This window comes from Symphalangus syndactylus, chromosome 7 (assembly GCF_028878055.3).
Source record: "Symphalangus syndactylus isolate Jambi chromosome 7, NHGRI_mSymSyn1-v2.1_pri, whole genome shotgun sequence".
Classification (NCBI taxonomy): domain Eukaryota; kingdom Metazoa; phylum Chordata; class Mammalia; order Primates; family Hylobatidae; genus Symphalangus; species Symphalangus syndactylus.
In genome coordinates, this window is record NC_072429.2 from 86,063,131 (window position 1) to 86,089,422 (window position 26,292).

Consider the following 26,292-nt stretch of genomic DNA (forward strand, 5'->3'; position numbering starts at 1 on the left):
AAATTTAAAAAAGTATATATGCAATTACTGTTTTATTTATTTTTCTCCAGGTGATTCATGTTTTTCAGAGACCATATTTTGTGATAGACTTGGAATCATAGGTGATGATTGGGCCACTTTAAATAGGAATAAAATTATTTAACTAACATTTACTACCTAAGAGTAGAATCAATATCTTCAGCTCTAGATTATTTTGTAGGTCCTCTATTTATAATTGTACTAACATTAGATGATTTTAGTACAGTTATAAATTAGGGTTATTTAAATAAGAATTGGAGCAATAGCATGTTAAATAAGAATTTGAGAAAAAGCATGTTGTATGAAAATGCCTTATGTAAAGAACTTTGTATAACAAAATTTGAACAAAGCCATTACAACATGTCATCTGCCAAAAAAAGACATTTGTTACTTTAAAATATCAATGTTGATTAGAATTTCTCCATTTTTTTAATGGCTTATGTTTTTATTTTGTAAAAACAACCCATTGTTTAACATGAACTTTGCAAAAATTTATTTATCTCTACTTTTATATGATCAACCGTAAATTATTATTGCAGTTGACAGAGACATAGAAACAACACTGTGACACAAACTAGCTACTTGCTCATATAAATCGTTTTCCTTTTCTGAACAAATTGCTAATTTCATTTTCTGGATTTCCTTGCGGTTTCCAGATTCCTTACTTATGATCATTCATTCTGCTTCTTCCTTTGTTTAAGGCTGGAGGCAGAGGATCTGGAGGAGGCCTCTGAAATAAAGGAGATATTAGACAAAAAGAGTCTGGATCCATGAATGGCTATTTAAAAAAGGGGTCCTTAAATACCTATTCAAAGCAGGAATCTCCCTGCCAACCTACAATGGTCTGACATTAGCAAGAAATAAACATTACTGGAATTTGTTTTGTTATAGATCTTAGCCCATTATTTTTAATAGAAATCATATAATGCATAACTTTTATTGAACTGTATGGGCAAACATCATCAGTATTCAACATTAAAACATGAAATACCTACTTTTAGTGTAATTGATCTGGTTTTAAACAAGATATTTGTCTTTATTTGTCTTTAGCTCACCTGAGAATTTCTCATAGATAAAAAAACACTTTATCTTTTTTTTGTATCTGACATATAATGGGAAATAAATAATTCCTTTAATTAAATTATTAATTACGATAACTAAAGCCCAAGAACCAATCAAATGACAATTCAAAGTAACTGATAGATGCAAGAACCAATCAAATGACAATTCAAAGTAACAGATAGATGCAAAAAGGCAGTGGATTATCAACCTCAGAAACTCCTCAGGCTCAACTACATTTGAAATAGACAACAAGGAAGTGATGATAAAATAATAATCACAAAAATTTATCTCATTGTATCAGTTATAAAAGGTGATATGCTCTGTAGTCTGGAGAGATGGCAACAGGAATCATGCCTGATGGTCCTACTAGTGGGTAATGTGCACACAACTAGTCAGGTAATACTTAATAATTTCCATATTATACTAAATTTTAAGAAAGATTTGCTTCTTAAATTTGAATTCCCATTATAGTTGTTGCAAATAATTTGACACTAGGCTTTATATATTTTCTTGAAATATAAATTAAGAAAAGAATAGAAGAGAAAGGAATTGTGAGAAGAGTGAAAGAGGGAGAGAGAGTAAGGAACACAAGAGGAATTTAAAAAGAAGAAACACTGTAATCCCAGCACTTTGGGAGACCGAGGAGGGTGGATCACGAGGTCAGGAGATTGAGACAATCCTGGCCAACATGGTGAAACCCCATCTCTACTAAAAATACAAAAATTAGCCTGGTGTGGTGGCATGCGCCTGTAGTCCCAGCTACTCAGGAGGCTGAGGCAGGAGAATTGCCTGAATCCCAAAGGCAGAGGTTGCAGTGAGCCGAGATCACGCCACTGCACTCCAGCCTGGGTGACAGAGTAAGACTCTGTCCCCCCCAAAAAATAAAATAAAAAAAAATTAAGAAGAAACAAAGAGAAATAGAGAAATTTAAGAATTCTAGTTTAAAAAACTTTCTAAGTTAATGCTTGTTATATTTATAATAATTATTATGAAATATATATAATGTTTAATTTCAAATGTGGAGAAAAATGAAAAACAATTATGTTTTATCTCAAATAGGTTCCCAGCCAAACAGACTGTCATGTTGAGCAGATATGACATAATTCCTTCTAAATTGTGTAAGATTGCAGTAGATGGAAAATAGACCTTTGCTTCAAGTTTTGAGGGGTAAAAAGTGCTTTATCATTGAGTTGGCAAACAACTAATTTACTTGTGTCCAAGCTTTTCTAATGATTCATATATATCTTTACATCTGTCAAAATTTGTCTTATTTTATCTTTATCAAACAAAAATATTTTCTCCACTGGAAATAAAATGTAAGAAATGACAAAATAAGTAAGTCATCAAAATAATATACAGCCATCACAAATATACATAAAACTTATTTTTGTAAGTCAATCCCATTTAAGTTGTTTGCATGTATTAACAAAGGAATTGGAATTGTTAGGTAAGTGCCATAATGTAAGACCTAAAATGTAAATAGCTATGTTATAAACTCTCAGTTGATTTCTTTTCGTGATTAGCTTTCTTTCAGCCATATACATATATGTATATGCACATATATACAAATATACACACGTATGTGTATACACAAATATACACACGTATGTGTATACACAAATACGTATGTGTATACAAATATACACATGTATGTGTATACTGTATATACATACATGTATATACAAATATATACATATATACAAATATATATGTATATATAAATATATATGTATATACATATATGTATATATAAATATATACATATATGTATGTATAAATATGTATATATAAATATATACATATATGTATGTATAAATATGTATATATAAATATATACACATATGTATGTATAAATATGTATATATATAAATATATACACATATGTATGTATAAATATGTATATATATAAATATATACATATATGTATGTATAAATATGTATGTATGTATATATATGCAACAACAACAAAAAAAAGTGTAGGAGTGCTTCCTCTTTCGTTTCCTACCCTTTTGCCCTTCGCTGTGTGATTCAGTCTTAAGGTCATGAGGGGAGAGGGTTTGCAAGCAAGGAAGGGTGCCTTGATGGACTTCAGGGCAGGATGTGGAGGCCCATGCACAACGAGGTGGCATCACCTGGGAAGGCTGCTTGGCACAGGTGTTGGCAGAGTGGCAGCCAGACAGAGACCTGGAGTGTCCAAGCATGCGCAGAGTAAGGGAGAGGGGTTCTGCTGGGCAGGGAGCGGGATTGGGCAGGGAGGTGGAGGGGCTGGTGCTGGGTGTTCAAGCTGAGCAGTTTGAGGTGGTTGCAGCGTGAAAAAGGCAGAAGATCTGTCCATGCACGAGCGTGCAGAAGTTCCGCGTAGTGTAAGCAGGTTCTTACACTACATAGTGTAAGCGTAGAACTTATACTACGTAGTGTAAGCGTAGTGTAAGTTCTGTGTAGTGTAAGCAGGGTGTCTGCATAGCTACAGGGTGGGAATGTGCAACTACTGGGAAGGGGGCTTATGCAGGATATCAAACCTGATGGAGTAAGAAGGTCGTCTGAAGGGGGATCGCCAGGAGTGGGTTGTAAATATTCAAGCTTGGTGAGGATGGTGACTCCATAGTGTGGTTTAAGCATAATGTGGATGCCCAAGCTTGAGTTTGTTTAGGAGGTACTCTGCATAGGGAAGGAGCAGTAGCTGTGATAGTAAATTGGTTACATACAGGAAGATTAATCAAATAACTGAATATATTAGAAATAACTTGAGCCAGGTTACTCATTATTAGAGAAATGAGTTGTATAGAAAAGAATGAAAGTAAGGAAATAAAAGAAAGCCAGAATGAGCCCTGTAGTAATGCACTGAAATTATCAGTATTGCTGGACATGTGTGAACATGCTGTGTACTCTTTCTACCCATTGAGAGGGCTTGGGGGTTAGTGGCCCTCCACAGCAGTGAGAGCATACCTAGTAAGCCACCTCTTGGATTCTGAATAACATTCTCTACAATGAAGAACCGGGGCTCCCGAAGTAATGGCTGATTCAAGTTCCAGGGCAGGGAAAATAAAACATGAAGTATTTTCATGTTCCAAAAAGTAAGGAAATACTCAACAAATGATGGGAATATGTCAACAAGACACAGAAACCAGCTGGAAGGTTTTATTCTAGCCACATCTAGTTGAGCACCAAAATAAATAATAATTTTGAATTATAATCCTTTGGATAAAATTAAAACGCATCATTCCAAACTCATAAATAAATGAATGAATAAATGGAACATTTGAAGATAAATGGGATATTTACATAATTTCAAAGTAACTCCCCATGAACTATGTACTCATTTCAAGATGAAAGCAGCATTACAGTGGAGAAGCCTGGCAGAAACCTTTTTCACCAGTTTATCAAAGCTAGCATCACTAAGAATGGGATAAATCGAAATTCCGTAACCCTTGATACTATGCAATGTGAACTCAGAATCAAATCACTTCAGTTACATTTCTGTCAAAGATGCGTAACCCAAGTCTGATGACCAGGAAATATTGAACTATCCTAAAATAAAGAATATTCTACAAAATAACTGTGCTATAATTCTCAAAAATATCAAACTCATGAAAGTCAAGGAAGGACTGTATAGAACAGCGTTGCACCCAGGGATGAAGCTGACCTGATTGTGGTGGATAAGCTTTTTGATGTGCTGCTGGATTTGGTTTGCCAGTATTTTATTGAGGATTTTTGCATTGATGTTCATCAGGGATAGTGGCTTGAAATTTAATTTTTTTTGTTGTGTCTCTGCCAGGTTTTGGTATCAGGATGATGCTGGCCTCATTAAATGAGTTAGGGAGGATTCCCTCTTTTTCTATTGTTTGGAATAGTTTTTAGAAGGAATGGTACCAGCTCCTCTTTGTACCTCTGGTAGAATTCGGCTATGAATTCATCTGGTTCTGGGCTCTTTTTTAGTTGTTAGGCTATTAATTACTGCCTCAATATCAGACCTTGTTATTGGTCTATTCAGGGATTCGACTTCTTCCTGGTTTACTCTTGGGAGGGTGTATGTTTCCAGGAATTTATCCAGTTCTTCTAGATTTTCTAGTTTATTTGCATTAGAGGTGTTTATAGTATTCTCTGATGGTAGTTTGTATTTCTGTGGGATCAGTGGTGACATCCCCTTTATCATTTTTTGTTGTGACTATTTGATTCTACTCTCTTTTCTTTATTAGTCTGGCTAGCAGTCTATCTATTTTGTTAATCTTTTCAAAACACCAAGTCCTAGATTCATTGATTTTTTGAAGGGTTTTTCATGTCTCTATCTCCTTCAGTTCTGCCCTGATCTTAGTTATTTCTTGTCTTCTGCTAGCTTTTGAATTTGTTTTTCCTTGCTTCTCTCATTCTTTTAATTGTGATGTTAGAGTATCGATTTTAGATCTTTCCCGCTTTCTCCTGTGGGCATTTTAGTGCTATAAATTTCCCTCTGAACACTGCTTTAGCTGTGTCCCAGAGTTTCTGGTACATTGTGTCTTTGTTCTCATTGCTTTCAATTTTAGTATATGTGTGCTGAAGCAAGCATGTTCTCATTGGTTTCACAGAACTTATTTATTTCTGCCTTAATTTCGTTATTTACCCAGTAGTCATTCAGAAGCAGGTTGTTCAGTTTCTATGTAGTTGTGCAGTTTTGAGTGAGTTTCTTAATCCTGAGTTCTAATTTGATTGCAGTGTGGTCTGAGAGACTGTTTGTTATGATTTATGTTCTTTTGCATTTGCTGAGGAGTGTTTTACTTCCAATTATGTGATCAGTTTTAGAATAAGTGCAATGTGGTGCTGAGAAGAATGTATATTCTGTTGATTTGGGGTGGAGAGTTCCATAGAGGTCTATTAGGTCTGCTTGGTCCGGAATTGAGTTCAAGTCCTGAATATCCTTGTTAATTTTCTGTCTTGTTGATCTTTCTAATATTGACAATGGGATGTTAAAGTCTCCCACTATTATTGTGTGGGAGTCTAAGTATCTAAGAATTTGCTTTATGAATCTGGGTTCTCCTGTATTGGGTGGGTAGTTAGCTCTTCTATTGCATTGATCCCTTTACCATTATGTAAGGTCCTTCTTTGTCTTTTTTGATCTTTATTTGTTTAAAGTCTGTTTTATCAGAGACTAGGATTGCAACCCCTGCTTTCTTTTTTTCTTTCTTTCTTTCTTTTTTTTTTGTTTGTTTTTCATCTGCTTGGTAAATATTCCTCCATCCCTTTATTTTGAGCCTATGTGTGTCTTTGCCTGTGAGATGGGTCTCCTGAATACAGCACACCACAGCCAACAAACATATGAAAAAAGCTCATCATCACTGGTCAACAGAGAAATTCAAATCAAAATCACAATGAGATACTATCTCACACCAGTTAGAATGATGATCATTAAAAAGTCAGGAAACAAGAGATGATGGAGAGGATGTGGAGAAATAGGAACACCTTTACACTATTGGTGGGAGTGTAAATTAGTTCAACCATTGTGGAAGACAGTGTGGCGATTCTTCAAGGATCTAGAACCAGAAATATCATTTGACTCAGCAATCCCATTACTGGGTACGTACCTAAAGGATTATAAATCATTGTACTATAAAGACACATACACACATGTGTTTATTGCAGCACTATTCACAAGAGCAAAGACTTGGAACCAACCCAAATGCTCATCAATGACAAACTGGATAAAGAAAATGTAGTACATATACACCATGGAATACTATGCAGCCATAAAAAGATTAGTTCACGTCTATGCAGCCATAAAAAGGATGAGTTCATGTCCTTTGCAGGGACATGGATGAAGCTGGAAACCATCATTCTCAGCAAACTAACACAGGAACAGAAAACGAAACACCGCATGTTCTCACTCATAAGTGGGACTTGAACAATAAGAACACATGGACACAGGAAGGGGCACATCACACACTGGGGCCTGTCTGGGGGTGGAGGGCTAGGGGAGAGATAGCATTAGTAGAAATACCTAATGTAGATGACAGGTTGATGGGTGCAGCAAACCACCATGGCACGTGTATACCTATGTAACAAACCTGCACATTCTACACATGTATCCCAGAACTTAAAGTATAATAAAAAAAGTTATTTTTAAAAAAGAGCTAATTACACCCCAAACCAGAAGAACAAAAATCCTAAGTGATACTATTTCTATTATGGAAATTAAACTTGTAATAATAAAAAAAAAACCTTTCCCACAATGTAAACTACAGGCCCAGCTGGCTTCACTAATGAATTTCATCACATATTTAAAGAAGATGTAATACCAGTAATGTACACTCTTTCAGAAAATGTAGTATATATCGCATACCTTATGAAGTTAGCACTACCCTTATTCATACCTAACAATAGCATTACAAGAAAAGAAAATTAGAAATGTCCCTCTCAAACATACATAAAAACATTTAACAAGATATTAGCAAGTCAAATCTAGCCATGTATAAAAAGGATGATATATAATGAACATGTATCATTTTTTCAGAAGTACAAGGTTGGTGTAACATTCAAAACAATCAATGTAATTCACTACACTAACAATACAAGAGAAAAGCCATATGAACATCTCAGTAGATGCAAGAAAAAATAACAAGTCTTTAGACAAAAATCTCTCAGGAAACTCAGTAGTGAAAGTAACTTTTCAATCCAATAAATGTTAGTAGAAACTTTAACCTAACATTACACTTAATGTTGAAACTCATTTCACCTAAGAGAAGGCAAGACTGTTACCATTTCTATTCAACATTGCACTGGAAGCCAACACAGCACAAAAAGACAAGAAAAAATAAATTAAAAACATAAATTTCGGAAAGGAAGAAGTAAAACTGCCTGTTTCCAGACAACACAATTGTATACGTAGAATACCCTACTCAAATGATACTATGAGATCCATGTAAAAAAAGCAGTTATATTTTGATGTAATAGCAAAGAACAATTGGGAAAATAAGATAACATTTAGAGTAGTATCAGAAAACATAAAACATTTAGGATTAAATCCAAAACAATATGTGCAAAACTTCACAATAAATAGAAAGAAAAGGTATATAATTGCTACACTGACAACTAGAAAACTTTACTACACGAACTTAAAGGCACCGAAATAAATGAAAGATATACTTACTATGTTCATGGATTAACATACTTAATATGTTTAAGATGTTCATTCTTCCAAGTTTATTTATAAACACAAAGGAATCCTTCTCAATGTTTATTTTGAAGAGACTATCAAGCTGTTCTAAAATTCAAGTCAAAAGACAAAAGATGTATAATAAATAAATATTGAAAAAGAACAAAACAGGAGGACTCACCCTTTATTTCAAGACTTACAATAAAGTTGCGATGTTCAACAAAATTTCATATTTACATACACAGAGACAAGTAGAAAAATGGAACAAATATAGTTCAGCAATAGACTCACGTATGTTGTTGATAGATTTTTTACAAGACTCCAGTCAATTCAAAGAGAAAAGGATAATCTTTATAACAGAATATTTCTATGGGAAATAAATGGACTTAAACTTCTATCTTTATACAAAAAAGAAGAAAAATTCAAGACAGATCAAACATTTAAGCATAAATCCAAGAAACATAAAGATTCTAGAATAAAACATAGGTGAATATATTTATGAATTTGGTGTGGGAAAATATGTCTCAGGCAGTGCCAAAAAAGTCACTGATATAAAATTTTCTAAAATTATAATGTGGACTTCATCGATATTATCAATACCTACTATTAAGAAGACAGGATTAATATAACCAACAGAAAAGTCTTAGACTGAGAAAATGTTCACAGTACATAAATATGAATAAGGATGTGTATGCAGAATGTGTAAAGTACTACTACCTATCAACAGTAGTAAGAAAAATATCCAATTATAAAATGGGCAAACGACTTGACTGACACTTTGCAGAAGATATGGAAATGTCCAGGAAACACATAGGGTAGTGTTCAACCACATTAATTATTAGGGAAATTTGATTTAAAACCACAGTTAGATATTATTTCATATTTTCCAGTATGGCTGAAGTTTAAATGTGATCAAAGTTAAATACAAATAAATATTTTTGTATGGAAATAATGAACAATAATCATTAACTTCACTTTATGGAAAAAGAATAATAGTAATTCAAGACAGATCAAACACATTGCACATAAAGTGCAGACCTATAAAGATTCGAAAACTATACATAGGTTATTATAACTTTGGTGTCATAAGTTGGCATGTGACACAGTGAGGTGAGGAGCAATTGGAACTACTATACATTGCTGATGTTAGTATAAAATTAAACAAGTTTGGAGAAATCTTCGACTATTTCCTTTAAAGTTAGACCTGCATCTACCCTGTGACTCAGCATCTCCGTTCCTAAATATTTAACAGAAGAGTCAAAAAGAAACACAAAAGATTTTTACAAGAATGTACATAGCAGTCTAAGTCTTAATAATAAAATAATTGAAAAGCACAAATATTCATCAACAGGAAAATGAATCAACAAAGTGAAGTTCATTAGGATACTGGAATACTACTCATTTATAAAAAGTAACAAACTGGTACATGTAAGAACATGGAAAAATCTTAGAGACATTATTCAAAGAGAACAAAACTGGAAACACCTAAAGGACATATTGTTTGATTTCTTTTAGTAAAATAGTCAATACTAAACTGTGGTGATAGAAGTCCAAAAGTAGTTGACACTGTGAAGAGAGGTTTGACTGAAAAAGGTTAACTTTTCAGGGAGATGGAGAGGTTCTTTATCTTGTTTTTGGTGGTGGTAACACATGTGTATATAATAGTCAAAGCTTACTAACAGAAAATGTAACAAAAAATACATTTTATTGTATGCACTTATGCTTTAACTAAAAGTAATATTGGCTGAAACATCATTTATAAAGGGGCTAGTTAGGGTAGCACCTTGATTTAGATAATTATTTTTATAGCTTGTCTATCAAATGTAGGGTACTGTGGCACTGAGTGGTGAGGAATGACCTCCCACAAACCCCCAAAATAGAGAAATAGAGAAAGGGAAGAGGAAATAATGACTGTTTATGTCTTCTTCCAATTAATCAACAAATAATTTGTTGAGTATCTACCACCTCCTCTATTCTAGGCACCAGAAATAGAATGATAAATCAGATGACTCATTGCCTTCACAAAGCTTCTAGTGGGCAGAAAAATAGATAGTTCAATTCAGAGATTCTGCCTGCATTGAACAAGGGAAGTCTACACTGAGAAGATGGCATTTGAGTAGGCTCAAAGTGAATAATGGTGGAAGCCACTTGGAATTTAAGGAAACTAGATAAATTTAAGAATTTATTTTGATAGTGCAGATAAATTGTTTTTGCATATTATAGTTCTTTGCTTATTTTGTTCTTTTATGTAGAAATAATATAAAAATAAGAAAACTATGCTTTAAAATTTCTAGTAGATCATTATACTTTGTTAAAAAAATAGATTTGGCACAGTATAAACATTGGAATGTGGGAAGATCTCATTATCTAATACATGAATGAAATTCTATTCTTACGAAACCAAGTGATGGTGCTTGGAAATCCTCCATGCACTGGTCAGCATTTCTCACACATGTGAGTGGAGCTAGGATTTCCACTCCCAGCATATGTTTAGTGTGTCACCCTGGACATCTGCTAATGTTGAACATCTGTTTTCTGTTTTCATGGAAAGATGTTTAATTTGGAGTGCCAAAAAGAGATGGAGTCATTAGTTATTCTACAATGTGAAGCTATCCAGTAAATTGTCCTTGTTTGAGGAATAATAATATCAGAAAAGCTATATCCACTATAATTAATCCTAAAGTTTCCTTCACATTGAGAGTTATTACAGACATGAGTTTAAAAGAAAATGCCAAACTATGACGAGTCTCCGAGAAAAAACAAAAGTGATTTCATACAGTATTAATCATACAGGAATTATTGTAAACTGGTATTTTTTGAACACTAAAAAACATATGTAAGTTGTGAACACAGGAAGATACTTATGTGTCTGTAGAATTAGCTAATATTTAAATTATGCTTAGTGTTGTTTGAATTCATTCATATTTTCTTGAAATGAATAGTTCATGTTGCTTACCCTCTATTAATTGGTTTATTTGATTTTTTAAAAATTAACTGTGACAAATTATTGTCATGTTGAGCTGAAAACTTACTATGTTAAGTAATAGACAATATTCTAGAAGAGAAATAAGCTGTTGTACATTACATGCCTTTTATATTTGTATTATATGTGACAATGTGTGAAACCAGATTCACTATCATTTGAATTATTTTGATCATCAATAGGCCATAAGGTACTATTACAGGTTTTTATATGAATAGTTGGAATGTTAAGTAGTATACTCCTTTTTTCTGCTTAAGAAATCTGTTTTTATATTCATATATTTAATCAAGTCCTTCTAAAATATGTAAAATGTAGTAGAAACGTAATCACATCCTTCTAAAATGTAAAAATGCCCTTTTACATTTGATAACTAAAGCTCTGTGTTAGATTATTGGTAAGAAAGTTGTGGGTTTTTAATTTTTTTTTTTTTTTTTTTTGAGACGGAGTCTCTCTCTGTCACCCAGGCTGGACTGCGGTGGCGCGATCTTGGCTCACTGCAAGCTCTGCCTCCCGGGTTCACGCCATTCTCCTGCCTCAGCCTCTCCGACTAGCTGGGACTACAGGCGCCCGCCACCATGCCCGGCTAATTTTTTTTTTGTATTTTTAGTAGAGACGGGGTTTCACCGTGGTCTCGATCTCCTGACCTCGTGATCCGCCCGCCTCGGCCTCCCAAAGTGCTGGGATTACAAGCGTGAGCCACCGCGCCCGGCGGGTTTTTAATTTTTATATGCATAGTATATACGCATTTATTCAACTTATGTGTAGAGTTACATTCACTCATGTTTGCAATTTGAATTTCAAAACAGTAAAACAAAAAGGATCATATACACAGAAGAAATGGAATAATGATCTTAGTGTCACATAGCAGTATAGAGATCATGTTGGTCAAATCTTTAATTTTAAAGTGGGGAACAAATATTAAAAAATCTCACCCCTCTGTTTCTTACTTGTTTACATTTCATAAAATGGTGGTGTTATTAAGATGCAAGAATGCCTGGGAAGACTATGTACTTGGAGTGGGGAGGGTATGGGTGTGTCTTGCTTTATATAAACAAAGCTGAATTCTTTATATATGATGATTTGTCACTGTAAGTACCAATACAACTATTTTTTATCCTGTTTTTCTGAACGTCTCACTGTATTCTTTACATTTTTGGATTGTTCCAATAAGTTATCCTATTTCTTTTTACCATGTGCCTATCCAATGCCTCTGCTATTATTTTCCAGCTGTCCACAATTAAACATGTCAAGGTTTGCTTTGATTATAAATTTAGTGGCAGAAACCATGGTATAGAATACTAAATAATTGGAAAAAGTGCTCATTTATTCAACCTAATCTTGTGTTCCTTTGTAGGAGGATGTCAAAAATGAATATTTGAAAAAGGAACAACAAAAAGAATGGAAAGATTTCAAGGTATAATAATATATACCAACAAAATAAATAGGATAGTTATTCTTTCCTTATAGCAGAATATATTAAATTAGTGATAACTTCAGAAAATATAAACATTAAGGTAAATTAAACTTTTATAATGAATGAATGTTAAAGAAAATATTTCTACTGAAAACATATTCTTTAGTCCTTTATATCTTAAAAGAACCTGTAAAATAAATTTGTAGTAAGTCCATATTTTTTCCTCCAAATTTAGAGGGAAGAAAATGCATTAAATACTACAGTATGCTAAGCAGTTTATGTATGTTGTCTCATTTAACACCTTTAACTATAATTGTTGCTTTTCTTATTTTATGGAAGAGGCCACTAAGGACTGGAGAAATTAATGAACTTGTCTAAGTAACACGAGTAGTTAATAAAACTGCCAGTAATCTGATTCAGTTTTGCCCAATTCAAACTATAATGAGTTCTTCACAATTTGTTGTGCTTTCTGCTATAGAATGCAGTTGGCAAGCGAGAATAATAAACTATTTTGTAATATGTATGTCAAAGGAAAATAATATTGACTATGGTGATTTTAATACTGCTATGGGATTAATCCAAATTTTTGGCACTTTGAAAATTTGACTACCAGAATCATCATCACCATTGACATTATGTCTCATGTCTTCACCATTGCTTATCCAACACCTTCAGTAAGATATGCACAGTGGGTGAAACTCTTTAAAGATCTCAATTAACTACACCTTTAAATGTATTGAGAAACAAAATAAAGATAACTTGGAGACTTTGAAGCAGCTGAGAAATACAGTCTCTCCTGTAGTAGAATATACAAAAGGAATACAACATAAAGAGCTAAGATAATGTATTGTCTTTTAAAGAAGCAACTTCTCTTTTATTTGTTTGGCTAACACAGTAGCTTAATATGCTATGAGATACCACACCATAAATAGAAATTAAAAATGGCAGGCAGAGATTTTAAATAGGGCATTCTTTCAAACAATTATACTCCGGTGGACTCCTTAGATAAATAGAAGGATAATCGTTTTTCAAACAGCTCCACCTTGGGCTCTGAGCCTGGAACACCATAGGTAAGTGCTGCACATCTTCAATGTGGCTTTAAGCCTCTTCCTCTCTCTGTGTCATGGGTGTGCAGAAAAGGCTAGGGACACTCACCCACTTAGTAAGAAAAAGTAGGGCAGGAAAACTTTCTAAATATTCATTTCTGTTAAGAGGCAAACAATGAAACAAAAAGTGGGATGAATTCCCATGTTGAAACACCACCTCACATAATCATCTGCAATGATGCAATCTTTGGCAGACAGGCAGTTTGCTCTTGCCTTGATAAATTTCTAATTTTCTGTTCCTGGTAAGCTAATTCTTACGAGTTTGCATGTATTATTGTAAGTCTAGGGGACCTATTTAGTTCCCATCAGGGATCTGAATTTTTCCAAATATATTAATTTACTAAAATATGAAGCCTAATCCTATTGTTGAAATATACACATACTGTTCCTTTTACATTCTAGTTCCTTCTAAAATAAAATGTCATTTCTTTACTCCTGTATGTCATATTAAATAAACATTTTACTACTTTCCTATTTTGCTTAAGAAAACGTACCAATTTCCTTTTTTAAATTACATGCAGTTTGGTAATTAATTTTGCCCCTAACAACATCTCCTGCCCTACTGAATTTCTCATGTTGAGTGAATGAACGACTGACATGCCTATCATCTGTAGATGCTATTGCTTCTGAAGTGGCACAGAAAAAAATGGGCAATAACTTTGTAGCTGTCACCCCCAATCTATATGGAAGTAAGTTCCCTGGCAAGTCTGGGAGCTCAAGTTTCTTCCTTTATTCAAGCTGTTGTTTCTTTAATGATACCCTGCTGTCAGTCACAGTGTCACCATATGTTTAGAAGATGATTCAGTGATCTCCTAGCTGGATATATGAGAATCTCAGATTTATTAAAGTTATTGTGAAAGCAATTTATGAAGAGCAATTTGCAGAGATTTGTCTGAAGATTGTTGCTCTTATCCCAAGTCCTAAAATCTGGATGATTTGCCCACTGTGTAAATTCACCTGAAACAGGAATTCTTGTTAAAGATGATGTCTTGTTACCTGGTATTTGATGATTGCTTCTTGGAGGATATCTGTTCTAGCACCAGGGATTTATCATGGAAGTCAGCCTTGATTTCTTTTTTTCCTATAGTGTATCCATCAGGGAATATTGGAAACACTAGGCATTTAGAAGACATTTTTATGAGAGTAACTCCATCAGATTTCATAGTTTGTGGACATTAGATTGCACTAACAAGAATAGATTATGAGCTTTCATGTTCATGTTTTCTAGCCTACTAGCCTTAAGCAGTATAAGTATTCTATAGTCGTTTTTCTGATTGGTTCATAAGAACTAAGAAGCTGAGAACCAAAACTGTAACTAAGAAAAAATTGGAAAGAATATGGTAAAATACATAGTTGTGCACAGTGATGTGTTAATCGATGTTTACAAAACTGTTTCCCTCTACTCCTCCAAAACTCTTGATTTGTAGCATTTTCCAGTTTTCATGTTGTAAATAATCCTGTTATAGCTACTTACATGCAGCTGGGAAGGGATGCACAGAGTCAACCCTAACGGTACTGTGAGCCCACTCCAACACGCCACTGCTTCCTGTGAGATTGTGCACCTGTGGTGGAGGTGGAGTTAGGAGAGGTGGGGCAACCACTTAGGCCTACTGTGGAAGATTAAGTAAAAGGTAGAAATTTGGAGAAAAGTATCATTGTTGCTAACAATAATGATATCAGTGTTGCTAACAACAATATCTGTATTGCTAACAACAACAAAAACATTTCCTGGATTTGCCATATAATCTTTCTATATTTTCTTGCTGGTTCTCCTAAATTAACTTTTCTAGTGAACAGTATTTGATGCCTATGCTTCTTGTTTATTTTTTCATTTAGACAGTATATACCATTCAGTCTCACCACCCGATGTCCCTGCATTCTTGTCTGTAATCAACTCTTTTGCTCTTCTAAGCGAGTTTGAACTCTTCAATGAACCATTCAGCTTTTTATGCATAATTTTCCCAAGGTTTTGCCTTTATGACCATCCTATTGAGTTTAGTTTTCTTTTTTTTTTTTTAAATTTTGAGACAGAGTCTCGCTCTGTCACCAGGCTGGAGTGCAGTGGCACAATCTCGGCTCACTGCAAGCTCTGCCTCCCAGCTTCAAGCGATTCTCTTGCCTCAGCCTCCCTAGTAGCTGGGACTACAGGCATGCTACACCACACCCAGCTAATTTTTGTACTTTTAGTAGAGACGGAGTTTCACCATGTTGGCCAGGATGGTCTCAAACTCCTGACCTCGTAATCCGCCTGCCTCGGCCCTCCCAAAGTGCTGGGATTACAGGCATGAGCCACCTGCGCCCGGCCTTGAGTTTAGTTTTCTTACTCTTCCAGCACAAATTCTATTTGGAGTCTGTTACTTGTATTTTCCTTGACTCCTCTTAACCAATTTCAGTCTTTCTTCAACCAATTCTAGTCTTCCTTCAAGCTACAACATCCACCATATTTTATAAAACATTCCCTGATTGCCCCTCACTCACACTAATAGTCCTCTCTTAGTGAACACATATAGTCTATAATTTACAATTAGGCACTTGGTTATGTATTGGACTAATATTGCCTAATGTTTTATATAGGTGCTTCCCATTATTATTTCTTTTATTATACTTTAAGTTTTAGGGTACATGTGCACAACATGCAGGTTAGTTATATATGTATACATGTGCCATGTTGGTGTGCTGCACCCATTAATTCGTCATTTAATATTACGTATATCTCCTAATGCTATCCCTCTCCCATACCCCCACCCCACAACAGGCCCCAGTGTGTGATGTTCCCCTTCCTGTGTCCAAGTGTTCTCATTGTTCAATTCCCATCTATGAGTGAGAACATGCAGTGTTTGGTTTTTTGTCCTTGCGATAGTTTGCTGAGAATGATGGTTTCCAGTTTCATCCATCTCCCTACAAAGGACATGAACTCATCCTTTTTATGGCTGCATAGTATTCCTCGGTGTATATGTGCCACATTTTTTTAATCTAGTCTATCGTTGTTGGACATTTGGGTTGGTTCCAACTCTTTGCTATTGTGAATAGTGTCGCAATAAACATACGTGTGCATATGTCTTTATAGCAGCATGATTTATAATCCTTTGAGTATATACCCAGTAATGGGATGGCTGGGTCAAATGGTATTTCTAGTTCTAGATCCTTGAGGAATTGCCACACTGACTTCCACAATGGTTGAATTAGATTACAGTCCCACCAACAGTGTAAAAGTGTTCCTATTTCTCCACATCCTCTCCAGCACCTGTTGTTTGCTGACCTTTTTAATGATGGCCATTCTAACTGGTGTGAGATGGTATCTCATTGTGGTTTTGATTTGCATTTCTCTGATGGCCAGTGATGACGAGCATTTTTTCATGTGTTTTTTGGCTGCATAAATGTCTTCTTTTGAGAAATGTCTGTTCATATCTTTCGCCCACTTGTTGATGGGGTTGTTTGTTTTTTTCTCGTAAATTTGTTTGAGTTTATTGTAGATTCTGGATATTAGCCCTTTGTCAGACGAGTAGGTTGCGAAAATTTTCTCCCATTCTGTAGGTTGCCTGTTCACTCTGATGGCAGTTTCCTTTGCTGTGCAGAAGCTCTTTAGTTTAATTAGATCCCATTTGTCAATTTGGCTTTTGTTGCCATTGCTTTTGGTGTTTTAGACATGAAGTCCTTGCCCATGCCTATGTCCTGAATGGTATTGCCTAGGTTTTCTTCTAGGGTTTTTATGGTTTTAAGTCTAACATTTAAGTCTTTAATTCATCTTGAATTAATTTTTGTATAAGGTGTAATAAAGGGATCCAGTTTCAGCTTTCTACATATGGCTAGCCAGGTTTCCCAGCACCATTTATTAAATAGGGAATCCTTTCCCCATTTCTTGTTTTTGTCAGGTTTATCAAAGATCAGATGGTTGTAGATATGTGGCATTATTTCTGAGGGCTCTGTTCTGTTCCATTGGTCTATATCTCTGTTTTGGTACCAGCATCATGCTGTTTTGGTTACTGTAGCCTTGTAGTATAGTTTGAAGTCAGGTAGCGTGATGCCTCCAGCTTTGTACTTTTGGCTTAGGATTCACTTGGCAATGCGGGCTCTTTTTTGGTTCCATATGAACTTTAAAGTATTTTTTTCCAATTCTGTGAAGAAAGTCATTGGTAGCTTGATGGGGATGGCATTGAATCTATAAATTACCTTGGGCAGTATGGCTGTTTTCATGATATTGATTCTTCCTACCCATGAGCATGGAATGTTCTTCCATTTGTTTGTATCCTCTTTTATTTCATTGAGCAGTGGTTTGTAGTTCTCCTTGAAGAGGTCCTTCACGCCCCTTGTAAGTTGGATTCCTAGGTATTTTATTCTCTTTGAAGCAATTGTGAATGGGATTTCACTCATGATTTGGCTCTCCGTTTGTCTGTTATTGGTGTATAAGAATGCTTGTCATTTTTGTACATTGATTTTGTATCCTGAGACTTTGCTGAAGTTGCCTATCAGCTTAAGGAGATTTTGGGCTGAGACAATGGGGTTTTCTAGTTATGCAATCATGTCATCTGCAAACAGGGGTAATTTGACTTCCTCTTTTCCTAATTGAATACCCTTTATTTCCTTCTCCTGCCTGATTGCCCTGGCCAGAACTTCCAACACTATGTTGAATAGGAGTGGTGAAAGAGGGCATCCCTGTCTTGTGCCAATTTTCAAAGGCAATGCTTCCAGTTTTCGCCCATTCAGTGTGATATTGGCTGTGAGTCCAGCATATAAACAGAACCAATGACAAAAACCATATGATTATCTCAATAGATGCAGAAAAGGCCTTTGACAAAATTCAACAACCCTTCATGCTAAAAACTCTCAATAAATTAAGTATTGATGGGATGTATCTCAAAATAATAGGAGCTGTCTATGACAAACCCATTATTTTTTAAAACATATTTTAAGGTTCTTGTGAACAGAGACCGTAGAAAATCAAATAGCCCTGAACATACAGGGAAACCTAATAACGACTCATTGTTAACTTGACTATAGAACTAGAAAAAATTAGTTTGAAAAATAAATGTTTTTTAAATGCTTTTATCAGGTTTTGATTTCATAACCTTAAAATATTTGAGTCATTTTAGCAATTTGAACTAAAAATTGATAGGATGATAACAGTAACATCTATTTTGCTCATTTGTATTCAGAATGGGTTTTTTGGGGTATTTTTTGTTAATCTAATCATCTTTGAATGAAATATTAAAGTAGTATGGATCAGAGTAGAATTATGAGTCAGAGAAGAAACCTATTTTAGCATTAAAAAGCTAAAGCATATAAAACCACTAGAAAAAAATGAGCATGAAATTACTTTTCAAAATATCTGAAGGAATCACTCCGCGTTAGCTTACAAACTGTATTCAGAAATTTTTAATGTAAATATTCAATAGGTTGCAGAAATAAAAGTAGAAATTATGGACTCAACTCTGGTACTTAGCTATGAGTTTTTCATGCATTAAATGGTTTTATGAATTTAGGAAAAGGAGTCCAGTGGAAAAATTGGTAGTCTAATTTTTAGTGGGCATACTAAATGATTAATAGTATCTGTTGCAGTTTATTAGGCTTATTTTAACCAATGTTGATACTTCTTTTCAAGAAGAGACAGCATGGTCACAATTTATTGCACATATCCAATCTGTGCTACAAAAGCACAACTGAAATAACCCCACAAAAATACCCTCAGAACCAGGTTGGGGAGCACCCCGGAGTCCTGGCTCCTTGGGAGGCTGAGACAGGAGGATTGCATGACCAGGATTCAAGGCTGTAGTGAGCTATGATCATGCCACTGCGCTCCAGCCTAGGTGGCAGAGTACACTCCATCTCTGTAAAATAAATAAATAAATAATAACCACAGAGGAAAACAAAATACTCTCCATTCACTTATGATATAGCCTATAGTAAGTTATTTCTTGTCCATAACTCCAGAGCAAAAATCACATAATATTATGGAAAAAAAATGTTAACCAGTATAAAATACCCAAATTCCCTAGTTGCACTTTTTTTTCTTATTGGCACATTTGTATTAATATTCATACCAGTTCTTTGGCCCTAATATCATACCTCTTCTATATCCTTTCAAGTGTTAGAAAAAAATGAAATTAAACATCTTTAAGCCTTCCTTTTCTGGGCTATATTGCACTAGTTCCTTCAGTTAACCTCATAAATTCTATTTTCCTTTTCTTTAATTATGTTGTTGCTGTCTTCTGGACCCTCAATGATTAGCATGAGACCACTAAATTAAATTTCACTTGTTATGCCTAAGTCTCTATGTACCAAGTTATTACACTAATTGACCTGATGCCTCAGGCTAGTCTTCATGATTGAAATGGAATATATTACTCTAAAGTGAAAATTTTGTCTTGCTTATTATACCAACTATTGGTTGATCTTTTTATCATAAAATTTACATTTGCTTATTCTTCCCATTGAAATTATTATGAAAAGAAATATTCATCATTAATTCCTTAAGCTATATCTATAGCTCTTAAATGGAGAATTGATGCTTTTCTTTTTTTTTTTCATTCCTCTCATTTTTTTGTGAACATTGTCTCAGGGTCAAACTTGTCCTTCTGTTTGTCTTTTCCTCTGAACATTAGGAATTTAGGCTTCTTGAAGAGAAGGTATCTTGTTTATAGAGGCATGTACAGTATAAAAAACAGAAATGATACATAGGCAGGCCTTCAGTAAGCATGAGTTAAATGATGAAAATGAATAAATCCTTGGATAATTCAAAATACATAGAAAATAGAAGAGTCCATGGGTGGGGCTAGGGGTGTAGCAAACACAGATTTGGCCAGGGACACAAAGTACCAGATATGTAGAATGAGCAAGTCTAGAGAGCTAATGTATAACAGGAGGACTATAGGCAATAAAATTGGGAGACCCTTGAGATTTTTGTTAAATAAGTAGACTTTAGCTGCTCTTGTCACAAAAATAAAAGTAACTATGTGAGATGATAGATATTTTAATTTGCTTCCGTATAGTAACCATTTTATTATCTATATGTATTTTATAACATCATGTTGTTAAACCTCAAATATACACAATAAAATTTACTAAAAAACAGGTGAGTCATTATTTCCCGAAATGTAAAAAAGAAGAAAAACTTTCATACAATTTACCGGTATTTATTGAGCACCACTCTGTGTCTGGCTAAGTAATCAGCAGTAAATAAAAATGAAACAGTTCCTGTTCATATAGATTTTCAGGGTCTGTCTAATAGGGAATATAAAAATTACAAAAATTATGTATCCCCAAATTAGTGTATATATAGCATTGTGAGATGTGCTCTAAAGGATGCTGTAAAGGAAAATAACTAGGAATATGAGACAAAAAAATGGGTTCATCTGACAGTTTTTCCTTTGAATTATCTGAATCTCCTTGAGTATCTTAAGAATAAACCTATAGTCAATGGCTATTTTAAGATAACTTACATTTTGATTCCATTTCCTTAACACTTTTGATTATCCTTTTTTCCCCTCTTTTCTTTCATGCATGTGAGTGGACATATATATCAGGCCTACTAAATTATTTGTAGAGATAGTTGGGCATATAAGCTCTACCCATAGAAAGATAATTCTAAACTCTCACATTCACCACTTTTCTATCAGATTAAAATGTCTTTCAATTCAATACTAAACTTAAAATATGCCTACTAAGAGCAAACTATATATGAGGTGTTTTATTTTTCTAGCTTTATTGCTTCTTGTTTTATACTGCAACACTTCTTAAACGTGGATGTTTCTATTGTGCAGCTTTTTCTTTCAGGGCTTAGATTTTTTTAGATTTTAATATATGATGTGGAACTTGCAGAGTAGTAACATTATATAATGAAGGAACTGCATTCTACAGGGAGCATTTGTAATTCTCCTATTTTTCTGTTTGTGAAAGAAACTTTAATGTTGATATTGTGCATTATAAATAGTAGTGTCTTATCTGGAATGTATATAGTTCTGTGATTCTTCCTTCAATGTAAAACCCCAAACAAATTCCGTGATTCCTAATATAAGGATGTAAGTATTTCCTCAGTTCAACTGTAATTCAAGAGTTATTTAACACAGTATTTAATGATATAGTACCTCTGTCTACATCGTACATAGGCCAAGTGTATTCATTACATGCAAAGGGCTAGTTTCCGTTTATCACTGGTAGGAGGATGAAATATTTAGGGATATAAATCAGGGCACTGAGGAAGAACAGCTTAATCAGTGACAGCTAGAAAGTCACTTCATATGAAATGGAGAGTACATTATTATCACAAATATCGAGGTGAGAAGCCAGGATATTAAGCCCCAGTGGAAGAAAAGGCTTAAAGTCCTTGTAAGGAGACAATGCTCTAGGGTTTGTTGTTTGCCTGGTTGAATATTTTGAATTTAGAAAACTAAGTCTGACATACATATGAAGGAAAGAATGACAAATGGTTTTATATAGCATGATTCAGCATGGAAAAGGCTAAGCCAGGCCACAAATGAAATATTTCGACAGGCACAATTGCAATTTGGAAGTCAACACGTACACCCCAAGCAAAGGGTGACAACGGTGTTTGGCCCCTGAGACTCAATGTAATTTCTTAAGTATCAGAACAGGAAGGTGGGTTTACAAAACAGCAACCACATGGTAGGCTCATCAACAAGAGAAAGGCTTTCTGATCTCATCTTCATGGTGGGACGACATACCTCTGTAGCCAATAAAAGTCACAAAGTTGACAAGTGCTGCTTTGCAGAGTTAGGGTTGCCTGGACTGGTCATTACAGCAGGAGGCTAAGTCTGCTGGGTAATCTTTAAATTTCCAATAAGTTTTAAAATAAGTTTATCTGTATATGTAAGAAAGCTATAAGAAGGATTCACAAATACCTATTAAAATATATATTGTTATGGGCATATATGTAGAGGCACATCTATAGCTATAACAATATTATGCACATATTTAGAGTACTTTATTTTTGTCCTGAGTTCTATGCATTTATTGACACATTTGCCTTATATATTTTAAAGACAAAAAACATAAACTAAGATTGCAAATATACTGTTTATTTCCAGAATAAGAAAATCATTTGCCGTCTGATGAGCACTGGCTTTTCCAATCTTTGAGCATCCAAACCCCCAAACTGCCTTGCTCTCTAGCCCTTACCATTACTGGCCTGCAGGTGAAACTCGTCCTCAGGTCTGGACTACTTTTCTGATGCTGAGCTTTCCTGTTCTTCAACTTCTGCTTTTGATAAAAGCCATTATCATCTGGGAAATATGAATGCAGTTTCTGGAGAGAGCTGAGCCCTTCTGAGGATGAATTGCCTGGTGGGCCAAGATTTGTCATAAGAAACTCACAGGCAATTCACACTGGAATAAGTGCCTAAGGGTGTGGGAACATGTGGACAGATTTTTTTTTTTACCCTTTTGTGTTTAACTTGGCATTCTTTGTCCTCACCGCTCACTGTATTGTTTTATAACAATGACATCTTCTTACAGGATTCACATGACTAGGGTTTTAATAGAAAAACCTGCTGGTTTTCATAAGACTTGGAAAGGACGGGATGGATAGGGAGGCTGTTATAAAGTTTTTGTCCATTTTCAAACCAAGCAATAAATCTAAAAAGCTCTGTGTCCAATGTAAACCACAAATGAAGAAGTGCTGAAAAGTGTTCAAATTAATTTTCCAGTGCAATGGAAAAATATACAAGTGCTATAATATCAGCTTCTGCAGTTTCCCTGTCTGCTCCCCAGGCCATTCCTCTTTCTCTCCCTCTCTCTCTGTCTCTCAAAAGATATGCCTTAATTTGCTGTTCACTAAGCTCATTAATTCCAATTCCTTTCTCAACTTCGTTGCCAAACAAACTTAGTCATATTGTCTAGCTAAAGAAAGATACTGAATACAACTGAGAGCAAATGAGGTCCTGATACATACTCTAACATGAATCAACCATCAAGACATTATGCTAAGTGAGATAAGTCAGAAACAAAAGGACAAATACATAAGATTCCACTTCTATGAAGTGTTTGGAAGAGTCAAATCTTTCTCAAATTCGCAGAGAAAGGAGGAAAAATGGTGGTTACCTATGATTGGGGAGAGAGCAGAATAAGGAGGTATTATTTAATGGATACAGAGCTTCAGATTGGAACTATGACAAGTTTGGAGGTAGACTGTGGTGACGGTTACCCGACAATGTTGATGCCACTGAACTGCACACTTTAAAAGAATGAAAATAGTAAGTTTTATGTTATGTATATTTTACCACATTGAGAGAAAGAAAAAGATAGATGGTGGTATAAGACAAGTTAATATGTTTCAGAACATTTTCTATCACCCTATTTTTGGGAGAAGTATAATTTTCTTTTAATTTTTCCGTTTTCTCTGTCTGCAGTAATTAAAACGGAATAAGTAATAAAACGCTATAATTCCAAGTCTGACATAACACTAGCAACAAATCAATAAAACTTAACTCTGACTATCCTTAAGACTTAACCTTTTTAAAAAAAGTGTATCTGACAAAATAAATTAGTAAGCATAAAAAGAATAAGCTGAATGCCGCATCCAATTTTCCAGCTCCCAACAGCATTGTCTTTATAATGGGACTTCAGTGGGAGAATATATACAATCAATCCAAGGAAGGAGAGGATATAGGGAAGCGTGTATGTGGTTGGTGGAAGATGAAGAAAAAGAAGGTTATCTCAAGAGCTTCTCACAAAATTTCAAGAGGAATTGAGATCTTATATGTTCCACAAGAGAGAGGCCCTGGGCCAACTCCCTCATAGTACCCACTGAGGTAGCACACTTCTGGGAAAGTTACTGCGTGGTGCACCTGGAGAGGGTGGACTGCAGACAATGGCATCTTTTTTTTAAATTTTATTATTATTATACTTTAAGTTTTAGGGTACGTGTGCACAAAGTGCAAGTTTGTTACATATGTATACATGTGCCATGTTGGTGTGTTGCACCCATTAACTCGTCATTTTGCGTTAGGTATATCTCCTAATGCTATCTCTCCCCCCTACCCCCACCCCACAAGGGATGGCCACCCACAGTTAAGAGATGAGTGGGCTCAAAGCAAAGCATTTCAGTGACCATACAGAGAGACCATGTATTCCTTCTCAAAGGCTTAAATTGCATCAGGCTCATAACATTGACACTATTGTGAATAGAATATTAGCGATATCCAAGAGTGATTAAATTCAATTTCCTATAAGTCCAGAGAGTGAATTTTTGGAGTAGATTAAATTTAATTGAAAAAAAAAATAAAAGTAATGTTACCTTTTTGTATTCAATAGTAGCGTAAATTCTGGAACCACTGAATAAGTTTACTTTCCCTGAAACACTATTATTATGCTATCTAGATATCAATGGTGTCTAACTTTACTTTAATAAATAGATTAATTTTATTAAGAAATGGGTGGTATAAAATTTACAAAATATCATTTTAATTTGACTATGAAGTCAGAATTATGTTTTGTGCTAAAGTATAGTAACTTCTGTCAAACTGGTGTTCTTATTTTATTGTTATTTTTCTTCTGTCCTTTTACCTGGCTTTACTGGTCTTCCTTATTTTTATTGCTTCTTTTACTGTGTGTTATTGCCAAACATTTTTGCAAGTATAGCAATACAAATAAAATATATGGAAGTATAAATGAGTTTGACATTAATTCTCCCAAAAACCTGTTACTTCTATTGGTGTCTGCTTCTGAATCCATGATTTATATTCTCCATATTGATATATTTCTCTGACATTCTGCTATCCTTTTGGTCAACACAGTTCTTCCTGTTTAGTTTTCAGTTATTATTATCAGATAATAAATTTTGGCCGGGTGCAGTGGCTCATGCCTGTAATCCCAGCACTTTGGGAGGCTGAGGCGGGCAGATCACGAGGTCAGGAGATCGAGACCATCCTGGCTAACAAGGTGAAACCCCGTCTCTACTAAAAATACAGAAAATTAGCCGGGCGTGGTGGCGGGCGCCTGTAGTCCCAGCTACTCGGGAGGCTGAAGCAGGAGAATGGCATGAACCCAGCAGGTGGAGCTTGAAGTGAGCCGAGATCAGCGCCACTGCACTCCAGCCTGGGTGACAGAGCGAGACTCCATCTCAAAAAATATAATAATAATAATAATAATAATAATAATAATATAATTTTTGTGGGCTTTTTGAGCTATTTACTTAAACAGGATCATGCCATATTTAGAGCTTTTAATTTTATGGTAACATGAAAAGAAGACTCAATTGGATTCAAATCTGAGCTTTACAACACTGTTGAGCTGTATGACTCAACAGGCTACTTAACACTGTTTTCATAGGTTCCATATATTCAGATTTCAAGAAACCATTCATATCTGTATGATATCATATATCTCTGTATTGTAAATCTATATATTAAGACTGCTTGTCACCTTCAGTGTTTACAGAAAAGTAATGTAAATATATCCTAAACTATTTGGATTACCACTTTAAGTATCCACTTACTGCAGAGAGTCATTGTATCTGTTTTTAAATAGTACTGTTTTAATTACTTAAGTTTTATGGGGAAAAAGTTAAGAAATTTCGTATGTAACTTTCTGCTTTGTACCAATTCGATGGAAAAACACTCTAATTGTAGGATGTT

The 26,292-nt window shown here is 34.7% G+C and overlaps 1 protein-coding gene across 4 annotated transcripts in view; it reads left to right on the forward strand.

Moving 5' to 3' along the window:
* Positions 1–26,292, forward strand: part of CNBD1 (cyclic nucleotide binding domain containing 1) — a 757,690-nt gene that overhangs the window by 568,933 nt on the left and 162,465 nt on the right. For 2 of the 4 annotated variants that reach the window (XM_055286700.2, XM_055286698.2), the window contains exon 12: positions 12,541–12,600. In XM_055286700.2, coding sequence (XP_055142675.1) covers positions 12,541–12,600 — 60 coding nt within the window. Of the gene's footprint in view, positions 1–2,139; positions 2,249–12,540; positions 12,601–22,747; positions 22,811–26,292 lie in introns of those variants that run through there. The other 2 variants (XM_063643392.1, XM_055286704.2) reach the window with 2 other exon arrangements.